Source organism: Heliangelus exortis, chromosome 1, assembly GCF_036169615.1.
Source record: "Heliangelus exortis chromosome 1, bHelExo1.hap1, whole genome shotgun sequence".
Taxonomy (NCBI): domain Eukaryota; kingdom Metazoa; phylum Chordata; class Aves; order Apodiformes; family Trochilidae; genus Heliangelus; species Heliangelus exortis.
The window spans coordinates 135,918,637-135,939,514 of NC_092422.1; the positions used below are offsets into that span (position 1 = coordinate 135,918,637).

Genomic DNA, 20,878 nt, shown 5'->3' on the forward strand with positions numbered 1-20,878 from the left:
TGTTGGTATCCACTGAAATTAGTGTGATTTTGTCTAATGCCTTTACCCTGGAGATAATCCATAGAATAGAATATTAATGCATAGTTAAAAAGAAAAATTATGGAAAACAGAAACTCTGCATATTCAGTATCTTAATTTTCGTTACATAATTGAGGTTTTGAGATTAAACAAAAATATAGCAAACTGCCTCAGACCACAACAGCAACCAAGTGACTTTAACATTGTCTTTTAAAACTTTTCGCATTACTAAGGTAAAAAATACTATCCAAAATAAAATAAAATTAAATAGTTTTAAGCCTTATTCAAATCCAAATGAATTTTAAGACCTCTGGGAAAATGTGATTTTAGAAATTGCCTTCCAAGAGTTCTAAGAGTTTGTTTTGTGTGAGGAGATACCCTGAAAAGCAAACACAGGCTAGCAATTTAAAGACAGTACTTAGATTCCTCATGTCATGGTAGGCAAATACCATTTCTATGCCTTGTTTTCCCTGTTGGTAACATGGTTAAAAAAGAAGACTTTAATGACACTTTAATGAGAAATGTTTGTAAATTGCACCCGTCTTGTGATGGAATGAACTCTAACAGATTATTAGCTATTGTTCTAATTGTATTTATAGAAGTGTGTTTTCCAGCTAATGCTTCAAAATCTGAAGTCTTTCCATAGACAGAGCTCCTACTGCAAGTTTCACTGATAAAAACCAGCAGGATTTGGGCATTTAGACTTAATCTGCTAAATTCAACCCTGTGGCATTTCCCAGCTACTCAATGAAGGCAAAGAAGGCAGCATTCTGATAAAGGAGGGAAGGAAAATTTATACTCAGAGGATTTGACAATACTTTGGGATGGTCCCTTAAGACAAGAGGCTGCCTAGTAAGGGTGATCTAAGCTATGCTAATTTGGCAACCTGTATTTTTGAAGGAAAACATTCCATGACGAATGACCTTATTTTTTTGTTTTTAAAGCTATGAGGCACTTATGCAATAGACTCCTAAGGTAGAAAGAGACAGATGCCGCGGAATAATAATCAACCTAATTCTTGCTGAGAATCTCTGCAAAAATCTTTTCCTTGCCTCTCCTTTCATAGGAAAGCTCAGTGCTACCTTTTGCACACAATGTCATGCAGCAACAATGAGAGCCTCTGCATAACTCAGGAATTCTTCCCTTTCTAGTGATGGGCTCCAATTTATTCCCTTTTAAAATGCTGGCTTTTTTTTTTTTTTTTTTTTTTTTTTAAAAAAAAAAAGGGAGTGGGGGCTTTAAAAAAAGTAAACATCAGTTTTTCAGGAAGTGAACATAAAAATAACTTTTTTTAAAAAAGAAAGATATGCTCCAGTTGTTTTTCCTTCTTAAAGAAAACTGCCCCAGTTGACACATTCGAAAAAATCTCATGTTTTCAGTTTTACCTAGGGTTTGAGGTGAGCTAGGCTGCGAAAAACCCTTAATCCTGACTCAAAATGAGCAAAATCAGGCTGTGTGAGGTGAAAAGGGCCAGCAGAAGTATACTTAAACACGCTGCCAGAACCTCCCGTTAAGTGAGAGGCAGATGAAATCCCCTTACTGGTCAGTGACAGTCAGGCACTGCCTGGGTGTTGCTTTAACCCTTGCTTTCAGCCACCATAGCGTGTCATGCAAAAATATAATTTCTATTCTGTTTAGAGAGGCCATATTCTGTAGTGAATAGTCAGTTCCTCTGCTCTTGAGTAAGAGAGAAATATTAAGGTAACACTGACTTTCAGGGTTTACAATAGAGGGAAAAACATGTTATGATGAGGGAAGGGAGTGCAGATACCTAACCTGTGTAGGTATTAAAGTGTATGTGCAGGGCTGTCACATAAAAGCTCAGGTTGGGCAGCTGCGTCATAGGGATATTTGGCAAGCTTTCAATAGGTGGTGGAAGATTCTGCTCCCCTCCATCCAAGTTCCCTTTAAGTTAGATTTTGCAGTCTCTTTGATTTCCTTCTAACACAGTTGGAGATGAGAGAGGACAAAATCTAGTATATTCAACCAATGGGGGGAAAAAAAAGAACCTGCAGGAGTGTTTTGCATCTCTCATATTTCCTTTTCTATATAAAGATTTTGGTGTGCCTAAGCTATAGAAGGAAACAGAAGCCGTCTATTTTAATCTTCCTGAGTGAAGAGCGCTGCAGGGATTTTTCTGTTATCCCCAGCAGCAGCCCTGAATTTCCACAAAAAGGCTTCATCCACCCATCCATCTATCTACCTGAAATGTAAAGATTATTGTACCATATATAAGCAATTAGCTATGTTCTTAATGCTCTTCTCGTTGTGCATTTTGGTATAAAGAAAAAAAATCTACAATTCTTCCCCCAGTCAAACCCTACTGCCAAAAAAAAAGCTCAGACAATAAGGAGGTGTTCAGACTTAGGCTTGGAAATTTATTCTTCAGTACGTATAATGACATATGTTAGAAACTCCGTTCAGAAGAAAGGAAAGCCCTTGCCAATACGATGTTTCTATCAGAGCCATCACTGTAGGGATTCACTACTGAAAAAACAAGGAAGTTAATTATGCATTTTTATACAGGTTTCTTACTGTTTTGACTTCAGCAACTTAAATTATGCTATTCTGGATTTACATCAATCAGCTTGAGTTCAGGATCTGGCCCTACATCTTTTTAAAACTCTATCTATTACATGATGAATAAGGGACAGATCCTGCAAATACTTGCAGCCTGTATTAATACTCTGAGTAGCCTACCCATTTCCTTTAAGTTGTGATTGCAAACTTGCATCTTATAGTGCAGTATTTCAGAAGTATGGATCTGTCTTTTGGGATTCAAGCGTGCCTTGACCATACACATTACTTTAATAACGTTTCTTTCGATAGTATTTTCTCCACTGATTTTCAAAGGATCATGTGATAGATTCTTAGCTGTTATGAACTGGTGTAACTCTACTAACACGGCTGAAAATCCAGCTCCATGTTGTAGCTATGCTTGTGCATTCAGAACAAACATGAGAGAAAAGGGTCCCTTTTATTACTGAAGTGTCAAAAGAGACAACGGGAGATGTTTTGTGCTATACAGTGTGCCATGTACTTAATTTGTTTTGACATTACTGTAACAAAACAATAGAGCTCATTCTAGGAAAGAAATCCTGATCCAATTTCTAGTTTTACTACTTATACTAGCTTCTTTCTTACATAAAAGAAGCCACGTCAGAAACTATGCTCCTTCTCTTCCTAAGTTCACTAACTCTGGCTTTCAACCAAAAAACCATTCCCCTGCTTTTGAAGTGCCTAAACAAAGGAAATTACAACAGTGAGTGCTGTTGTAATTACCAGCCGGTGAACTGATGGCTACATAATCCAAGAAAAAGTGACTTGTCAATAGCTGCCTCTTCCACCACCTATAGTGCTGGAATGCTCATTCTTGTTTACTACACATGCATGCAGATAGACCATTATCAGTATTCAGTACTAGTAGTCATGCTTTATTAACTGAAGAGGAAAGGCTAGGAAAAAATACTTTGTCCTTTTGAAGAGCTGGATCAGTGTCAGGTGCCACTCACCGGGAAAAAAAAAAAAAAAAAAAGACAACCCACACACAAGTGTGATAAGCATCCCAAATGTCAAATATATGCACAGCGTCTGTATCTCTGTGAACATATATACATCGTGTGCCATATAATGCATGCCCTGGACCCCTTTCATGAGGAAAATCCCAGCTCATTCCAGGGACGATGGGTTTTTTTGGCAGGTACCAGCTATTTAAGGCAAACAGAACTGCCACAACGCCGCTGTCCAGCTGGGCTAAACCGCACTCATCTTCGATCAAAGACTTATTTATTTATGACAGACAATGAGGACACGATGTGTGCGAGCACACATCAACGGGCCACCGACATTTGTACATTACAATAAAAGCGGTGAACCGGGAGGCAAATGCCTCTTAGAGGAAGCAGCATCCAGGCTCCTCGTTGCACTCTGACTGCTCTCCGGGAGAACGCACGAAGACAGGGAAGGAGGGAGGGAGGGAAGGAGGGATTCCCCACCCACCCACACGCTGCCTCTCTCCGTGCAAGGCTGCGGGTGTATAACCCAGTTCCCTCTTGGACCTGGGCCCGGCAAGAGCCCCTCACGCCTCTGCTGCCCCCGCCGCCACCCCTGCCCGACCCTTCCCCCTTTGCTCACTTACTCCGGTCTCCGGCTCAGGACTCCTTTGCCGATGGCCGGGGGAGTCTTGTGCTGGAGCAGGGCGGTGCAGCAGCCCTTCTCCTTGCCGTCCTTCTCCGCGGGGTGCTGGTGGGGCTGGGGAGTGGGGTGCTGGTGGCCGGCAGACCGGCCGCTGCCGCCGGGGCCCGCCGGTGCCTGCTTGCCCGCCGGCGGCGGCGGCGGCTGCTGCGCCGGGAGCTGTTGGTGGTGCTGGAGCGGGTCGGGCTGGCCCGGAGGCGGCGGCGGCGTCGGGGGCTGCTCAGGCGGGGGAGGGCCCCGTGTTGGCTCGGCGGGGGCCGGCTGCTGCCCCCGGAGGTTGCGGTTCTCGGTGCTCAGCTCGTCCAGCCGCCGCTCCAGCTCGTCGATGCGCTGCCGCTGGGTGTGGATGAGGCTCTGCTGGTTTTGCACGATGGCGGTCAGCTCCTTCAGGTAGAGGACGGCGCGCACCGGGTTCTCCAGCAGGCTCTCCATGCCCCGGCTTACCCGTTCCCGGGGCCACCCCTGCCCGGCCGCTCCGCCGACAGCGGCGCGGGCTGCGGGGAGGCGCCTCCTCGCCGCCCCACGCGCACACGCGCGACCAACGGCCGCCGCCGCGGGCACGCGCGGGAAGGAGGGAAGGGGCGGGGAGGGGAGAAAGGGGAGGGAAGAGACCTCCCCCTCGGCCCCCACCGCTCCTCCCCGCCACGCAACGGCGAGGCCGGGGCGAAGGGCAGCGGGGAGGGGCGAATGCGGAGACACCGCCCCCACACCCCTCCGGCGGGCAGCGCAGGCGCGGGAGGTAACGGGGGGCACGGAGGGTGGTGGGGGAGTGTGGTTTAGTCACGTCTCGTCGTGTCCCGCCGCGTCCTGCCGCGGGCTGTGGCCGGCGGTTCTGAGAGGAAAGTTGTCGAGGCGCTGCCCCGCCGCCAGCTCCCCTGCCCCACTCGGAGCCGCTCCGGCCATGTCCGGGAGGTGCCGCCGCGCTCCGGGTGGTCCTGAGGAGAATCCTCGGCGACAGGCGGGAGAGGACAGCGACTGCCGGGCACCGCCGGGCCCCTCCGGCCGGCCCGCTCCTGTAGCCGCTCCCCTCCCCAAGTGTCTAAATCTTGCCTTTTTTCTTTTTTTTTTTTTCTTTTTCTTTTCCTTTTTTTTTTTTTTTCTTGTCTCTTTTTTTTTCCAAGGTGACTTAGTGATTTTTATATGCAGTGTTGGTCTCTTCTCCCAAGTAGCTAGCGATAGGTCGAGAATAAAAGGGCTTAGGTTGTGCCAGGGGAGGTTTAGGTTAGATAATAAGGAAAAAATTCTCCGGTGAAAGAGTGGTGAGGCCCGGGAATGATCTGCCCGGGGAGGTGGAGGAGTCGCCATCCCTGCAGTTGTTCCACAAGGGTTTGGATGTGGTGCTTCAGGATACAGTCCAGTGGCTGTGGTAGCGGGATTACAGTTGGACCTGATGATCTCGAAGGTCGTCTCCAACCTTAATGATTCTGTGATGTTATTTATTTTTCCAAAGAGATTGAAATGTGGCTGGGTTTGACTGCTGTGTTGATAGCAGCCTCCTGGTTTTCACACTACCTTGTTAGCATCCAGAAGGCAGGACTTAAACCTGAACCCGAGGGAAGGTGTTAACTGAGGAATATGGATGCTAGAGAAATCTGCTGTTTCCTTGCAACTTTGTGACTCCTTTGAGTTTTTGGTGTCTTGTAGTTCTGAGGAAGTAAACTAGGATATGCTGTGGGTGTGGGGGCTGTGGATGTAACCAGAGACAGGCAGGGCTTTTGCTGTTAAGACTCCGAGCAGGTTTTGTTCATTTCTGAAGAAATAGCTTCCTTTGTCCATCCTCGTGCACAGCCTTAGGAGTTTACAAACATACAACCTTGAGTCTGATAAACTGTGTGTATCCTTACTGTTAAATTAATCAAGAAGCAACCTGACTAAGTAAACTTACTGTCAGAAACTCCTGCTGATCCATGAACTACCCCAGTGATTTTTGTAAAAGGTAAAAAAGAGGCTTCATTTCCAGTACCTGTGAATGCTGAAGATCCAGGACGTGTAAAAAGAAGTCAAATACAGTTTTAGGTGAGGTTGTCAGTAGATTCAACTGAGCATGCAAAAGGTGTAAGGCTACAAAACAAGATCATTTTGAGCATAGACCTAGTCTTGTTTTGCCTTTTCAGGTTAGCTAAACCTGCACCATAGCAAGGATTTTCTGAAGTAAGGAACTGAGCAATGTAAAGCAGCATCTCTGTTTCAGATGAGCTGAAAGGTGTATTTCCAGTCTTTTCTGTTCACAGGTAGCCCTGGGAGTGTAAAGTGATGCAAACAGGATCACTGGGATTAGAAGCTGTTCACAGACTCCTTCTAAAAATGAAGTGCTGTTCACAGTTCTCTTCCAAGCACTTAGAGATGGCTTTGGGGGATGGTTAAGCATTGCCATATGTCCCCTGTGTGTTGAGGGGAAGACCCTAGGGTGAACTCTATGGAGTAAGAGTATTCAAATCCCACACACTAATTATTTTGTTGGAAACTTTTAGGGGAGATCTTCCTCCATCTCATTGCCTCGAGTGTCATTAATGTGTTGTGAGAGGGGACTGACTGAGCAGGAATTGGCATTATGTAGCATATGAGAAGATGCTTAGAGGGTAATGTGAAAACAAAGGCACAAACAGAAAGACAGGAGAGATGAAAACACCTAAGTTATACTGGGGGAAGAGTGGAAGTAATTGTTTGGGAAATTGTGTCAGTATGCTCTCTCTGTTCAGAGACACCACTGAGCAGCATCATTTCAGTCATGCCTCACAGGAACAGAATCCAGGGAAACCAATGGAATTACATCCTTTTGGCATCAATGTGTTCTGGGAAACAACCAGAGATGGCTATGGGTATGCTCACATATGTATGTACACACACAGAGCCACCTTGTCTTTCTTGGGAGAGACTTCAGACAGAGATTATTGGTCTTGCAGTGTAAAAAAGTCTGTTTCAATTCTTAAGGCCTTGTGCAGAGTTCAGTCTTTGCAGTGGACATCATGTTCCTTTGCATCCAGCTCAGCTGGATAAAAGCAGTGAATAAATTAGGGGCACAGACATTGCACTAGCCTATTCAGGTACAGTCAACAAGGGCGTGGCATATATTCTTAATAACTAAAATGAAAAAAATCATTCTGGTTTGGGTAATTTAGGTTGGGGCAAAACAGCCTGCAAGTGTTATGTTTGGTCCTTGAATGCCCGTCAGAAGATATGACTTTTTACTGTGTGGAGTGGACCAAATATATTTATCCACTTTTTTTGCACTTTTTATTTGCTTGAGCAGCCTCATTAGCCTAGTTTCTACTAATTAATCTATGTCATAAATTAATCAGAGCTGTGGATTGGTTAGCTAAAAGCAAACAGCAAGAAAAATCAGAAGGCATGCTGTTTTCCTTGCAGGTGTAGTGACTGGTGGACCAAATTATAAGACAGCACTGACCATCCAGGTTTCCACAGACAGCACATGCCAAAGGAAGATGGAGCAGAATGTTTTTATGCCTAACATGAAAGACTAAATAGGGATCTCCTTACAAAGCTTCAAGAGGTTATAAAGTTGCATAATCCTCCGTAATAAAAAAATTCAGTGAAGACCAGGTATTCATACAGGAGCAATCTAAAAGTAAGCACTAAGTAAGCAAGAATCCTGCACAGCTAGGAAAAACCTTCTCTTTTATCCAACCATCACTATGTCCCTTTGGTTACACTGCCACAATATCTAGCATACAGCATTTGCAAAGCACTGCACAGTGAAGTAAGCTTTACTCTTCTGTAGAATGTGTGTGGACCTTAGCCATCAGAAACAGGGAAATAAGGACACAGAGTAGTTAAATGACTTTTCCAAGGCCGTGCAGGAAAGCAGGGGGAAAGTTATCTAATTTTTAATTTCTTTGGCATTTAGTCAAATCTTCATGTCATTAAATGCTCTGCTTCTCTCTTTAGGAGAGATATCTAGAGCAAAACAATAGTGAAGATAAGGAAAGTATGAATATGTTTTAATTATTTTGCCATAGATAATATGTTGGTATTGTATTTTTCAAAGGCCTGATTCTTTTCAGTCCATTCCAGAAAAAAAAGAATAATGAATAATAATGGATTAATTATGTTATTATGGAATAAAGTGTTTCCCTTATCCACTTAGCAAGGTGCTTGGGCATTGCACAGACAATTAAAAATAAAGTGCAGCAGTAGTAATTAAAATAAGCATGCATTATAAAAACAAAACAAATGTAAATGAGTCAAGCCCTAAGATTTAATGGAAAGGTCTAATGCAACATGATTTAGTTTAATATTTATTTAGATATTTAATTCAGTCAGAGGAGACTGAATTCTTAAATACGGGTATTTATATATAATAAGCATACACGATAGGGAAGGTAGTAACATCTTCAGGTGTTTCATCTGCAGACAAATTTTCCCTGCAGTGTTCTTGTAACATTTGCTGAGAGGTCTTAATCCCACTTTAATTTGCAACAGCTCACTGAAACTTGATGCCAACAAATCACTCCAGCCTTTTAGCAGGTAGAGACTTCCCTTGATTTTCTGTTTGAAATTCTGTTCAAGGCATTTTCCTCCTCTCAGTTATACTCCTTCTCCTTCACAGGAGCTCCTCACAGCAAACCCAGGCAGTCTTCTCTCCATTTCTTGCATTTAACCCCATTCTCCTCCACCTTCCCCAGCTCACGCTTTGCAAGGTAACAACTTTCTCCTGGTAATTCAGCATCCCAAGTTACCAGTCTGAGATGCAGCTCATATAGCTGATGTTCCCAGCTATGATTTTATGGTCTTATTATTGTAAACTTACGAGCTTATGATGAGGTTTTTTATACTTGTTTAAGACATGCATTTCTACTGTCTTCCTTTTAGGAGAAGGTGAATTTGGTACAAGCACAGCTGAATATAACAAAGATTATTGCTATTCAAGGTCAACTTATAAGTGCTCAAGGAAAGGCAGATTTAATGTTGGCCAATCCACCTTAATTAACCAACCATTTTTTCCCCTTCCTGTCCCTCTCAAAACCATTGCAGACTCTTGACTGAAACCCCCACAGCCTGCGTTTCCCACTGGATCCATTCTCATCCAGGTCTTTAGAAGGATGCACAAAGAAGCATAAAACAAATCATATAAAAAGAGAGGAGAGAAAAAAAAGAAAAAAAAAAAAAAAAAAAAAGAGAGAGAGAAGGAAGAATCACAGTCTTGTATTGCCATTCTGATTTCTGGGGGTAGATGGGGTGTTTACAGTCCCACCTGGAAGTTAGCAGTTGCTTGAGTCTCAGAACTGCTTGCAAACAGCCTACAGACCAAATAGATTCTGCAGGAATTAGATGAATAATTTCAAAATAGAGGATAGAATCAAGACAATCACAGTGTACTCATGCATAATTCATGGCTGGGGAAAAAAATCTGCATCTACTGAAGGCTTCTTTCACTCAGGCTGCTTTCACTTAAGGCCTCATCCATAACTATGGAGATAGATGAGAGCTGTTTCATCATCTTGAGTCTAAGCCAAGGCACTATCTGCTTACACCTGAGAAACAGATGGATAAAACGAAGCTAACACCAAGTAAATTGTATTGCCCATGGTCCCACAGGACACTACTGAGGTGTCTTTCTGTGGTTAGAAAGCACTGGAGTCAACAGCAGTGCTTCCTCTGTCTGAGATGAGGATGGAGTAAAGGCAGGAGGAGGAGTCTTCTGGCATCTTCTACCTCAGTGAGGCACCTAAAAGCTGGGTGGCATGGTCTGCCATCCTACCTACACTCTTTAAACTGAAATCTGCAACAAGGTGAACTCTCTTGTGCTGGGGCTATTGAATTGTTAATTCATACTGACAACATGCAATCAGAAGCCAAGGGAAAATATCTTGTTCTATAAATCAAACATAAAGATCTGAAGTGTGGGAAGGACAAATAATTCAGATTCCTTTAATGTAGTGGTTTTTTTTCTTTCTTTCTTTTCAGTGGAGTACATTGAGGATGACATATAAATATTTTAAAACAGCTGCTCATGGGGAAAAAGGTACAAATTCTGTATTGTAGCCTTAGCTGAGATACGTGGTTTTGGCACATTTTAAAACCTTGACTGTATTTGAACTGTGCTATTGCAGCCCTGCTGCATTTACTGCAAATAAGGAATGAAAGTCTCTCTTTAGAATGTATTTTCCCTTCTAGTGTTGGTAAATGTTACATTATCTTCTGTCTTTTTTCACAAAATTAATCTTTGACCACTTAATTGATTAATTCTAGAGAGTAAAAGCTACAGAGAGACATTTTCTTCAGAGTCAGCCAGGTTTTTGTTTGAAATGACAGTTGTTCAGTCTTTTGTAAATACTGTGGTAAAATGAAAAAAATTAATATGAGCTATATTTTCCTAATCTTATCCCACTGAATTACATGGGGATTTTTTGATGGGACAAGTTTCTGTGATCTGACCTTGCTAAATGCAAAATTGGAAAAAAAAAAAAAAAGGAAAATAGGAAAAACAAAGGAGACAAAGGAGAAATGGAACGATGTCTAAACTCATGCTCTAATTAGAAGGTATTCTTGCAGTGGCAGAGATTAAGTGCTGTCAAGAAAACAAAAAACATACAGTATACATTTCAGCTAAGGCTACATTGTACCATTTTTCTGATGAGCAGCTGTTTTTAAATATTAATGTCAGCTTAGCTGTGTTCCATTGAAGAGAAAGAGAAAAAGCATTGAAAGAAACTGAAGTATTTGTCCTTATTACATCTCAGCTCTTTATATTTGATTTATAGAACAAGATATTTTCCCTTTGCTTCTGATTTTGTGGTATCAGTATGAATTAACAATTCAAGAGCCCCAACAGGAGACACGGATTTCACCTTGTTGCAGATTTCAGTATAAAGAAGGTAGGACTGCAGACCATGCCACCTGGCTTTGAGGTGCAGGACTAAGAATGAAGATACCAGAGGATTTTTCCTACCTTCATTCTGTGCAGAGGAAGCCCTGCTGCCAACTCCTGCTGCTCTCTGACTACAGACCCCCCCATGGCATCTCATTTCACCTTGAGAGTGGGGCTTGTTGGGTCTGTGCTCCTGTTACATAAGAGGGGTAAGCAGATGCTGACTTCTCAGGGAAATTAAGGGCAGGATAAATCAATATTGCTTCTGGCCTGACGTACAACATGCTGTATAATCTCATGCAGCTACGGAACCTGGAATGTGAGCTTAAGAAAAATGTTATCTCCAGAAATGCCTCAGGTACCACTGTGAAGATAGTAAAAAGTAAAGTATTTGTCTTGTTCCTTGATATCTTTTTACTACAGCTAATCTCTGTCACTGTTGACAAGTTGGAATATTTTTCTCATTTGAATGTATCCTTTTTACTTCCAGCCATGAGTATTTATGCTCTTCTTCACTAGGGTAAAGAGCTTTTTAGTCCTAAAGCTTTTCTCTCCTTGAAGGTGACTGATCAGGTCACTTGATGGTATTATATTTAGCAAGCTAAATGGACAGAATTCTTTAAAAGATGCATTTTTTTCTTAACTTTTTTTTTTTTTTTTCTTTTTTTTTTTTTGTGGTAATCCTTCAGACTTACTTATGTACAGTGTGGTCCAACTAGAGGCAGGCCAAACATTTGTTGGTTGCTGCTCAGCTGTATTCCTATTTCTTGCTGCTCATTATTTATGGGGTCAGGCTTCTGCTTGAGCTAACCTTTGCCTTTAAATCTGCTTACAGACAGAATCCCTTGTGTTCAGACACACTGATTTGTGATAAATATTTCTGTGTTCTATTTTGGCATCTGAAAACATTTTCAAGGAGCAAATGAAGAGACAAAAAGGATCCTGTGACTCAAAACCAACTGAACCAAGAGATTCTTCATTGAGGAGCTTGGCAGAATTACTTCAGATGGCTACCACCATCCACATTCCTGCAACTGATTCCATACAGTAAGACCTCTGTCTACACAGCCTCTTGCAAAGGACACAAAAGACCATTCTGGTTTGGGAGGCCCAGATGTAAAGAGCATGAGATAAGTCAAATGGTGGCAGATCACAGGTCTGGTTTTTGTGTTGTGTGCATTTTACGTAAGGTTAAACCCTGGATGCAAGCCATCCTGTCTTGTGAATTTCTTCACAACTGATGGGATTTTGTCAATGGTTGAAGCCCATCTAGTGACAAGGCAGTCAGCTGAAAAATTACAATATTTAACTTGGCCAGAGAAAAATTCCTCGCTGGTTTGCTGGCTACTGTATTTGCCCATCCTTCAAGTAAAAGCAGTGTAGCAGACATTTTCAGATAGTGAGTGGAAATGTCTTCTCAAACACTACACTTATTTTAAAGAGAAGGAAAAAAAATGCCAGAAGCTCGCAGCAGCACTGCTTCTTCTTTCCATCCCATGCAGAGATGCAGCTCAGTTACTCCTTCCCTCTGCAGCACTCTCTGCAGCACTCACCTTGGGAAGGTGGAGAGAGAAATGGCAAAGGATAAGGGGTCTTCTCCCTGGAGAGAGGGAGGGCTCAGGAACCAGAAGCAGTAGTAGTGGCTGGATGGTGGGGAGAGAAAACCAGTTTGAAATGAGAAGTTTAATACACAGGGTACATTGTATATATATTGAGTACTGAGGCAGGGGCAAGGCTGATGTTTGGTCTGCAGGCAAGGTGGATGCAGAAGCTGAGGAAGAGAAATGGAGGCAGCAGAAAGGTGTGAGAGCAGGAGATATCTGAAGGGTGTCTCAGTGAACTGAAGAGAATGACTCAATGCTCGTTATAAAGACAAGCTGAATATGGTTAAAAGGAAGACTCAAAAACTCAAAGTTAGGTTAAAGTCCACTGTGTAAGACTTTCAGAGCATATAAATAATGAAAATCAGATGCATAGGAAAGCGTATTATAGTGGAAGCAGCACAAAGTAATGCTTTCCCAACATGTGCTTCCAAACATACTTCCTGAACCAGAGGTGATACCCTTGCATTAAAAACAGACAAAAAACGTTCAGTAGTTTTCTATCATTTTGTATGGTCTCACCTTGAGCCTGTCTGAATTTTTATCATTCACCTGTTTATCATTCACCATTCTCCTGTAGCAGGGAGTGTCAGATCTTTGCTCCAGCTGTATTTAGATCTCCTCACGTGCACTATTGAGGAACAAGGGCAGCATCACATACCTGAAAAAGGGATCAAGGCCACGTGAGCAAATGGAGTCCTCTTTCCAAAGATGTCACCATGCAGGAGCACATAGGTACCTAGGACTTGGTCGAAAAGACAATGCCAGTCTTTTCACTGACTCTTGTCTTAGCTGCAGGTCTGGATCCTAAATCAGAGTTCTTTGATGATGTCTTAAGTTAGGATTTGTTTAAAAGCTTCCTATCTGTTCAGGTTTATACTCTTGTTTCATACACATTTAAATTACTGCTGGATGGATGTGGTAGAATGATGGCGTTGGAAACATTGTCATTGTTTTTTAATTTCTTACGTGCTCTCATTTTTTTTTTACAGAGATAGCACAAAAAGACAAAACACAACCAACTGTGACAGAATATAAAAAACAGCATGAGCTGCCTACAGATAAATGAAAACAGTCCAAAATAATAAAGAACAATGTGAATCATGACCAATAAGAATATTTGTAATAATAAACATGTCATCTGTGTCAGATAAGCAATTCACAAATATTTATTAAGATAACAAACAGATTATTAATAGAGAGACACTGCAAATTCAGATCATGTCTTTCAGGCATTAGCAGCCGAATCTGCCAAAATAAATCTGGCACTCTCACGGAGGTCATCACACCTAACAATTTTTTTTTTTTTTAAAACAAAGAGGGTTCAAAGAAGGAGAGAGCAGACAAGCATTTTGATTTTTTTCCTTCTACTGCTATGATAGTTTAGAAAGATCAGGCTGCAATACTGCTACTAAAGATGATGTAAGTATGACAATGATGGGAGGCAGGGTTGAGGGAGAGGCTTCCCCTGGTAGCTGTAGTTCTGACCCCAATCCTATAAGCTGCTCCAGGCAAGCAGGTGCATAAGGAGTAATTTTGAAATCAGTGTATTCAAGCCAAGCACAAAAATTTGCCCAGCAGAGCATCAGCTGGAAGTTACCATTCACCTCCTTTTGCCAGTTTTTCAGATGCAGATAACACTTTGTTGTTGATATGCCATGGGTTTTCATGTAATGATAAAATGTGACAGAGCATTTATTTTTTGACTCTGGTGGTTGCAGAATGAAGCCAGTCAGTTTAGAAAGTGAACCCAATTTCATTTTCAGGAGGAGCTAAATAAAAGCAGTTGTTTCTTAAGGCAAGCCTGGCACTAGTGCATCATGTAGGTGATGGATGTACAGTCCCAAGCTTCTGGAAATCGAGAGGCTCCAGTTGTAGTGGCAGTGGGAATTCTTCCATAAGGTATGTTCTGCATTTTTCACAGCATAGAATACAGGACAAAAACTGTATTATATCAAGCTGTACAAAACAGGCCTATAAAATATTGGATGTGATAATATTTGTTTTAGCATTAATTTGTTTTATTTCCTTCCCTTCTATGAAGGTAATGGTACATCCTCAAGGCCAAGCTCCTGCTGCTTCCACACAAATATGTTTAAAGGAAAAGGAGGAGCTCATAATGTGACAGTTTGCCTGGCCTGGCTGCTTCTCCAAAGAGGAGTAGGAACAAAAACTACCTCATCACTTTTAGTGCTGGTTCAGGTGAACCCAGGGAGTTACTGTGATCATCTCCCAAGTGGAGATGATGTTCTGGCAACTGCTGGCATTTTTACCACCCACCATGCTAATTAACCCTCTTCATCCTTGTTGCCACTTCCAGTGGTGTCACTGCTGCTTCATCTGAACTGGCAGGTAGCCCTGACTGGAATTTGGCCCACTTAAACAGCTATGCTGTAGCTAGCAGATTGTTCAGTAGGCTCCTGAAAAATTAAAATCCTCTCTTTATGGGTAAGAGTCAAGCTCTGTGCAGCTAAAGGCAAGGGTTCACTACATGAGTTCAAAGTCAGAGTGTAAAACTCCCATTGACTTTAGCAGCAACCTAGATTTCACTGTGTGAGACATCTACGTTGCTTTTCTGGTGGTTCTAGGGCAGTGGTGAATACAAAGTACTTCGCAATGATAGAGATGAAGTGGGGTATTGTGCCACAAGTTGCATGACTATAGGGAATAAAGCCCAAAATGAGATCAGGAGCTCTCAGTTGTAAATACCAGTCAGCAAAATAAGACTAGTGCCACCATGGCCAGGCCAGTCTGAATTTTAAGGAATATTCTTGTAGCTGGTTTGTATTTCCATTTTACTTCTGTACGTTATGTTGAGGTACCTTCCAAAATTCCTTCCCTTCCTTTAAGTTTATTTATTTGGATCCTTTCAGATATTCTTTCCCACCAGCCACAGTTTTTTTATGAAGGTCCTGATTCCTTTGACTCTTTTCCCTACAGCCCAGCTTCTTGCTCCTAATGCTGTTTGACTTACCTGTCCTGGCCATCTCTCTGCTTAGCCTACTTCCCTGCATGCCTGAAAGGTCAAGTCTGTAGTGAGTCCCCTGCACCACCCACAGACACATCCCCACCTGCCCACTTTAAAGGCAGGAGCACCCCAAGGCTTTGCTGGCAGAGGAGGCTGTGCTGTCTCACCCTTCAGAGCTGGATGCAGCCTGTCTGTAGCAATCCAGCTCAGTGCCTCTTCCTGGCAGCAAAATACTTGGACAAAAATAGATAGAGAAGCCCCCTCAAACAAATTTATAGGCTTTCTGGGCTCAGCCTTGGTCCTCTGCATTCAGTAGGAAATTCAAGCCTTGACAAGCTAGAGAGAGGTGCCCTTGTCAACCTCATGAAGTTCAATGAGGCAAAGTGCAATGTCCTGCACCTGGTTCCGGGCAATCCCAAGCACAGTCCCAGGCTGGGTGGAAAATTGATCGAGAGCAGCCCTGAGAAAAAGGACTTGGAGGTGTTGGCTGATGAAAAGCTCAACATGCAACAGCAGTGTGCACCTGCAGCCCAGAAAGCCAACTGGATCCCAGGCTGCATCAAAAGCAGCATGGCCAGCAGGTCAAGGGAGGTGATTTTCCCCCTCTACTCTGCTCTTGTAAGACCCCACCTGGAGTACTGTGTCCAGTTCCAGTGCCGCCAACATGAGAAAGACATGGAGATGTTGCTATGAGTCCAGAGGAGAGCCACAAAGATGATCAGATGGCTGGAACAGCTCTCCTGTGAAGGAAGGCTGAGAGAGTTTGGGATTGTTCAGCCTGAAGAAGAGGAGGCTCCAGGGAAACCTTATAGTGGCCTTCCAGTGCCTGAAGGGGCTACAGGGAAGCTGGGGAGGGACTTATTAGAAGGGCATGTAGTGGTAAGACAAGGGATAATGCCTTTAAACTGGAAGAGGGTGGATTTAGGTTGGACATTAGGCAGAAATGCTTTAGTGTGAGGGTTGTGAGAGCCTGGAACAGGTTGCTCAGAGAAGCTGTGGAGGCCCCATTCCTGAAGGTGTTCAAGGCCAGGTTGGATGGGGCTTGGGGCAACCTGTTCCAGTGTGAGGTGTCCCAGTCCATGACAGGAGGGTGGAACTAGATGATCCTTAAGGTCTCTTCCCACCCAAACCATTCTATGATTCTTTGATGATTCTATGAAATTCAAGGGCATTCTATGTATATTCATGATATACATAGATTTGAGAAAAAGTCTTTTGTTTTTGATTGAAGTTCAGCCTGCTCTGAGAGGTTAGAAACTTGGCTGTGGTCCTATCTTAAATTCTTGGTTTCTGACTGTTTTTAGTGGATGTGCTCACTTACTACCGAAGGCCATGTTGTAATGGATGCAGTGAATTGTTTGTCATAAATTGTTTATTTGCCAGAATAAAACATTCAGTCAATGCAAAATTATTTGTGAATTTGAGATGCATTCACTGAGCATTTGGGGCATTTAAAACAATGATGAAAGCATTCTAGAATGACAAAATACTTACTTTTGATGCATTTTAAAATGTATTGTTTGGATGTTGTAGGTGAAGTCATAAGGTGATAAGGACAGAGGTGAGTCCTTCACCATCATGCAGCTGTCATCCTTCTGTCCAGCAGATCTTGGTCAGGATGCTCATATGAACCACAACTGAATGGTGTCACAGGCTGCAGGGGTGCACAAACATAACCCATTTCTCAGGGAAGGGGCTTTAAACACTGGAACATGAGGTGCACCTGCTTCCTGCTCACTAGGTTTGTATGAAACTCCCCAGACTTGTGAGGGCTGTTTGGTTAGTTGTTTGGGGATCTTGGGGGTTTGGTTTGGTTTGGTTTTGGGGGGTGGTGTTGGTGTTCTAAGTCCTTTTTCTTCTCCCAAGAACAGGGGAAAAAATTAAAACCTGGAAAACTTATTGATGCGCAACTTTTGTATTTTTTAAAAGACTGAGCTGTTCAGTTTAGCTAGCATATAGAAGTATGCTTAGAAATATTTATTAAATAACTGCACTGGTTTCAATATGAAGCAATGACACAGGTACTGCCAAAATGGGTGTTGTGTTGCACAGTATTATTTTTGCCTTTTCACATGTCTGTAAAATGGAGGAGGGAGTTTAAAGTCTGAAGTGGGAGATATATATCCTACTGCTTTGTAAATGAAAAGAAAGATTTTATCTGTCAGTCTTAGAATTAAGTAGGGACCTGATGTTCTAATACAAATGCAAAATATATTCATGTTTTTAGAGAAAAAAATCTTGTGAAATTAATGTGGCACCTTGGTACACAGTTGTTACAAAGCATTTAATATGGCATAATTTTAAGGACCACCAAGAAATGTGGCCTGCAGCACAGAGGAATTACAATAGCCTGATACGGTAAGCTTTGAAATGAAGTAACTTCATTTGAATATTTAACAGCAATAGAAAGCATCAGAAAGATTGAAATACAGGAGTAATAATGTCCCTGAAAACGTTTAACATGCAGTTGCAACAGGTAGTTGTAACAGGTGTAACTGCTCATCCAGAAAAAAAATACTTGAGGTAAGATTTTCAAGTTTTTACTATATTTACTATTACAGATGAGTAGAAATTGGAAAAACACCTCTAAAGGTAATGTCTAGGCTTTTCTGATTGAACTAGATTGTTCTTTGCTTTTATTGTGTATACCTGTAAAAAAATGGCAGAGCCAAAGTTGTTCCTAACTAAACAAATACCAGATAACTTACCCTAAAACTATAGAGGTTTTATTATTTACCAAATAAACAGAAAACAGTGGTTTGGGGTTGACTGCAGAAAAAAAGAGAATTTAATTTTTTGGTTCAACAACTAAATCAAATAATCTATTATTTACAATACCCAGCCATTTGAACACCCACTGAAATCCTAAAATAAGAGCTTGCAGTTGACAGCAAAGAGTTTGGATGAACTTCTCACAGGGGTGAGTCTCATTCCCAGGGAATATTGATTTCTGTTATTTAGATTTTATATTTGAAAAGATGAAAAAAAATTCCAGTTTGGAACTAACTGCAGGATCAAGTTTTTATTAAAGACATTTTTTCAGTGCAGTTTTTCTTTACCACAGATTACTTAATTTTCTCAAATGTGTTTCTAGGAGACAATGTCAAAAGTACAATTAAATGGTACAGGACTGAGTCCTAATGGTGACAATAATTAAAATGAATTATTTCATGAAAGCTTTTTTTTTTCCTTTTACTGCTTATTATTCTGTTTGGAAACAGACTGTCCTAAAATATATTAAGTGTCCTGCTGTCACTATTTATACACACATTTGTCAGAAGGTTCTTAATAAACACTAATATTTTCAGTAGGCTTTTAAGAGAACAGCTTTCTCTCCAGTTCTGTTTAACTCTAATCTTTAATTTAGGGTCTTGCATCTCTTTTCATGGTTCTCTTTTTATTAACTTTTCATATATATTCAGAAATCCCCTAATTTGCATCCAGCAATGGCTTATGTCTTGAAGCATTAAAATGTGCATTTTAAAACATTGAAGCTAATGTAGGAAACTGATACAATACTATTAAAAGTTCCCAGTTTAAATATAAGTGATTTGAAAAACATGAATTTTTAAAAGAGCTATTTTTAAAAAAGGAAGAAATGTTCTTGAAAATTCCATCTATATTTTTTCCTATATGAATTAAAAGTCCAGAAGATTAAAACAAACAAACAAACAATACAAAAAACAAAATAAAAACAAACACAAAAAAAACCCCAGCCCCAATGCAAACAAACAAAAAACCCACAAACGAACCAAAACAAACCACAAGAAAAAAGCATGTTGAAAGCTGGGTGGGGTGAGCAGTGAATTTTCAGCAGAATACTGAGATGTTTTTTTGGAAACAAGGTCTAATATTTAGCACCCACTTAATGGAGGTGGTCACAATCAACTGAAGAATTATGTTAATGATGACTTGCTAACAGGGTAACCAGTCCTTGTAGCTGGCTCCTTCAGCCTCTTCAACTGACCAAGAGGGATTAGTTACTGTGTGACAATTACTAAAATCTTTAAAGCAATGAAAAGAGTGACTCAGCAATGGGGTTCAGATCTTAAACAAAGTAGAGAAGGGTTGGCAAGCTGAGGTTTTTTTTAAATACACAATGGTAACTGGGATGGCTCAGCCAAAAGCTGAATGTCTGAGAGTGCTGCAGATTCTGTGAGTCTTGTATGTGTTGACTTTAAAATTAAACAAAAGTAATTTGTGCCAGCTAGGAGCATGGTTCAATTGACATGTTAGAATACTTGTTGCTTTTCTCTTACAGCCATGGCTGTTCGTAATACTTCTCCCATTCCTGTATTTTTATTTTTTTTTTAAAGGCCTGGTGTGGGATGTTTGATCTCTTGCCAGGCAGCCAAGGGGGAATACTCTGTTGAGTTACGCAAGAAGCATGGATTTGATCCCTAACTCTGGTTACCATGCTCTTAGGAATACACGGTTACAAAAATAAAAGCAGTAGCCTGGAGCCATACTGCTGTGTGCTGTGCTTCTGTCAGATCTCACGTGTTCAGTAAGGTCAGCTGTGCTCAGGACTCACAGAGCTGGGGGTGCTGAGGGGATGTGGAAAAGAGTCACAGAGAAAAGAATGTGCCTGAAACACTCCTGTGCTCCACTCCAGGGAGTTCCTGCTCTCTTGTCTGGTTTTGCTACCTTTTTTCCTTCATACGTATCATTATTCCATAAAAACACAATTTTGTTTTCTTTTTAAGTGAACAAAGGCAATTACTGTGAGTTTGCAGAACTGTGTGAATGCGATGCTGAAAATCACATTTTGGAATTCCGAGCTGAGTCTTTTCAGCAACACTTGGAACCTTTGCAATTCAGCCTTCCCTTACAGACCAGCTCAAGGTGCTTCAGTACCAGACTCTGGTTCCATGTGCCTGTACAAAAAGGTACCATTTTAACCTAGTAATACCTGGGTTATTCAATACTCACCTGTGCACTGAAGAATTTGCATTATCATTGTTGAGCACGTGGTGTTTCTTGGCAGCACTGTCAGAGAAGCAGCCCCAGGAGCCCTGCAGGTAACGCTGCAGCGTGCTGTGCCCTGGGGATCTGACAGTGTGATGGGCAGTGCAGGCTGGGGATGCCAGAGGGGCTCTGACACTTGTGAAAAATAAATAAATAAGGTGTTGCTGGCAAGTGATATTTAAAGCCGGGAGTCCAGGGCTAAAGAGGAGGCTTGGATGATAAGGAAGGAAGTGTAGAAGCAGAAGGGGCTGAGGAGAATTTGACAACAGCAAGCAGAGGAAAAGGCAAAAGGCAACAGGT

At 41.8% G+C, this 20,878-nt stretch overlaps 1 protein-coding gene and 1 long non-coding RNA gene across 7 annotated transcripts in view; one reads left to right on the forward strand and one right to left on the reverse strand.

Moving 5' to 3' along the window:
* The window catches only part of IQSEC3 (IQ motif and Sec7 domain ArfGEF 3), a 96,687-nt gene extending 91,935 nt beyond the window's left edge, over nt 1–4,752 (reverse strand). For 4 of the 5 annotated variants that reach the window (XM_071768762.1, XM_071768785.1, XM_071768778.1 and 1 more), the window contains exon 1: nt 4,157–4,752. In XM_071768762.1, the coding sequence (XP_071624863.1) occupies nt 4,157–4,644 (488 nt within the window). In that variant the 5' untranslated portion in view covers nt 4,645–4,752. The remainder of the gene's footprint in view (nt 1–4,156) is intronic. The other variant, XM_071768794.1, reaches the window with a different exon arrangement.
* Nucleotides 4,753–4,824: 72 nt separating this feature from the next.
* LOC139807625 (uncharacterized) lies at nt 4,825–17,021 on the forward strand. Of its 2 annotated transcripts, XR_011730638.1 has the most exons (7): nt 4,825–4,951; nt 7,579–7,773; nt 8,653–8,697; nt 8,780–8,870; nt 11,958–12,088; nt 13,635–14,544; nt 14,687–17,021. It is a non-coding gene; the product is annotated as an uncharacterized lncRNA (long non-coding RNA). The 2 variants fall into 2 exon arrangements; XR_011730637.1 differs by lacking the exon at nt 4,825–4,951 and adding an exon at nt 5,310–6,415 and having other exon boundaries at nt 13,635–17,021.
* Nucleotides 17,022–20,878: the final 3,857 nt, after the last annotated feature.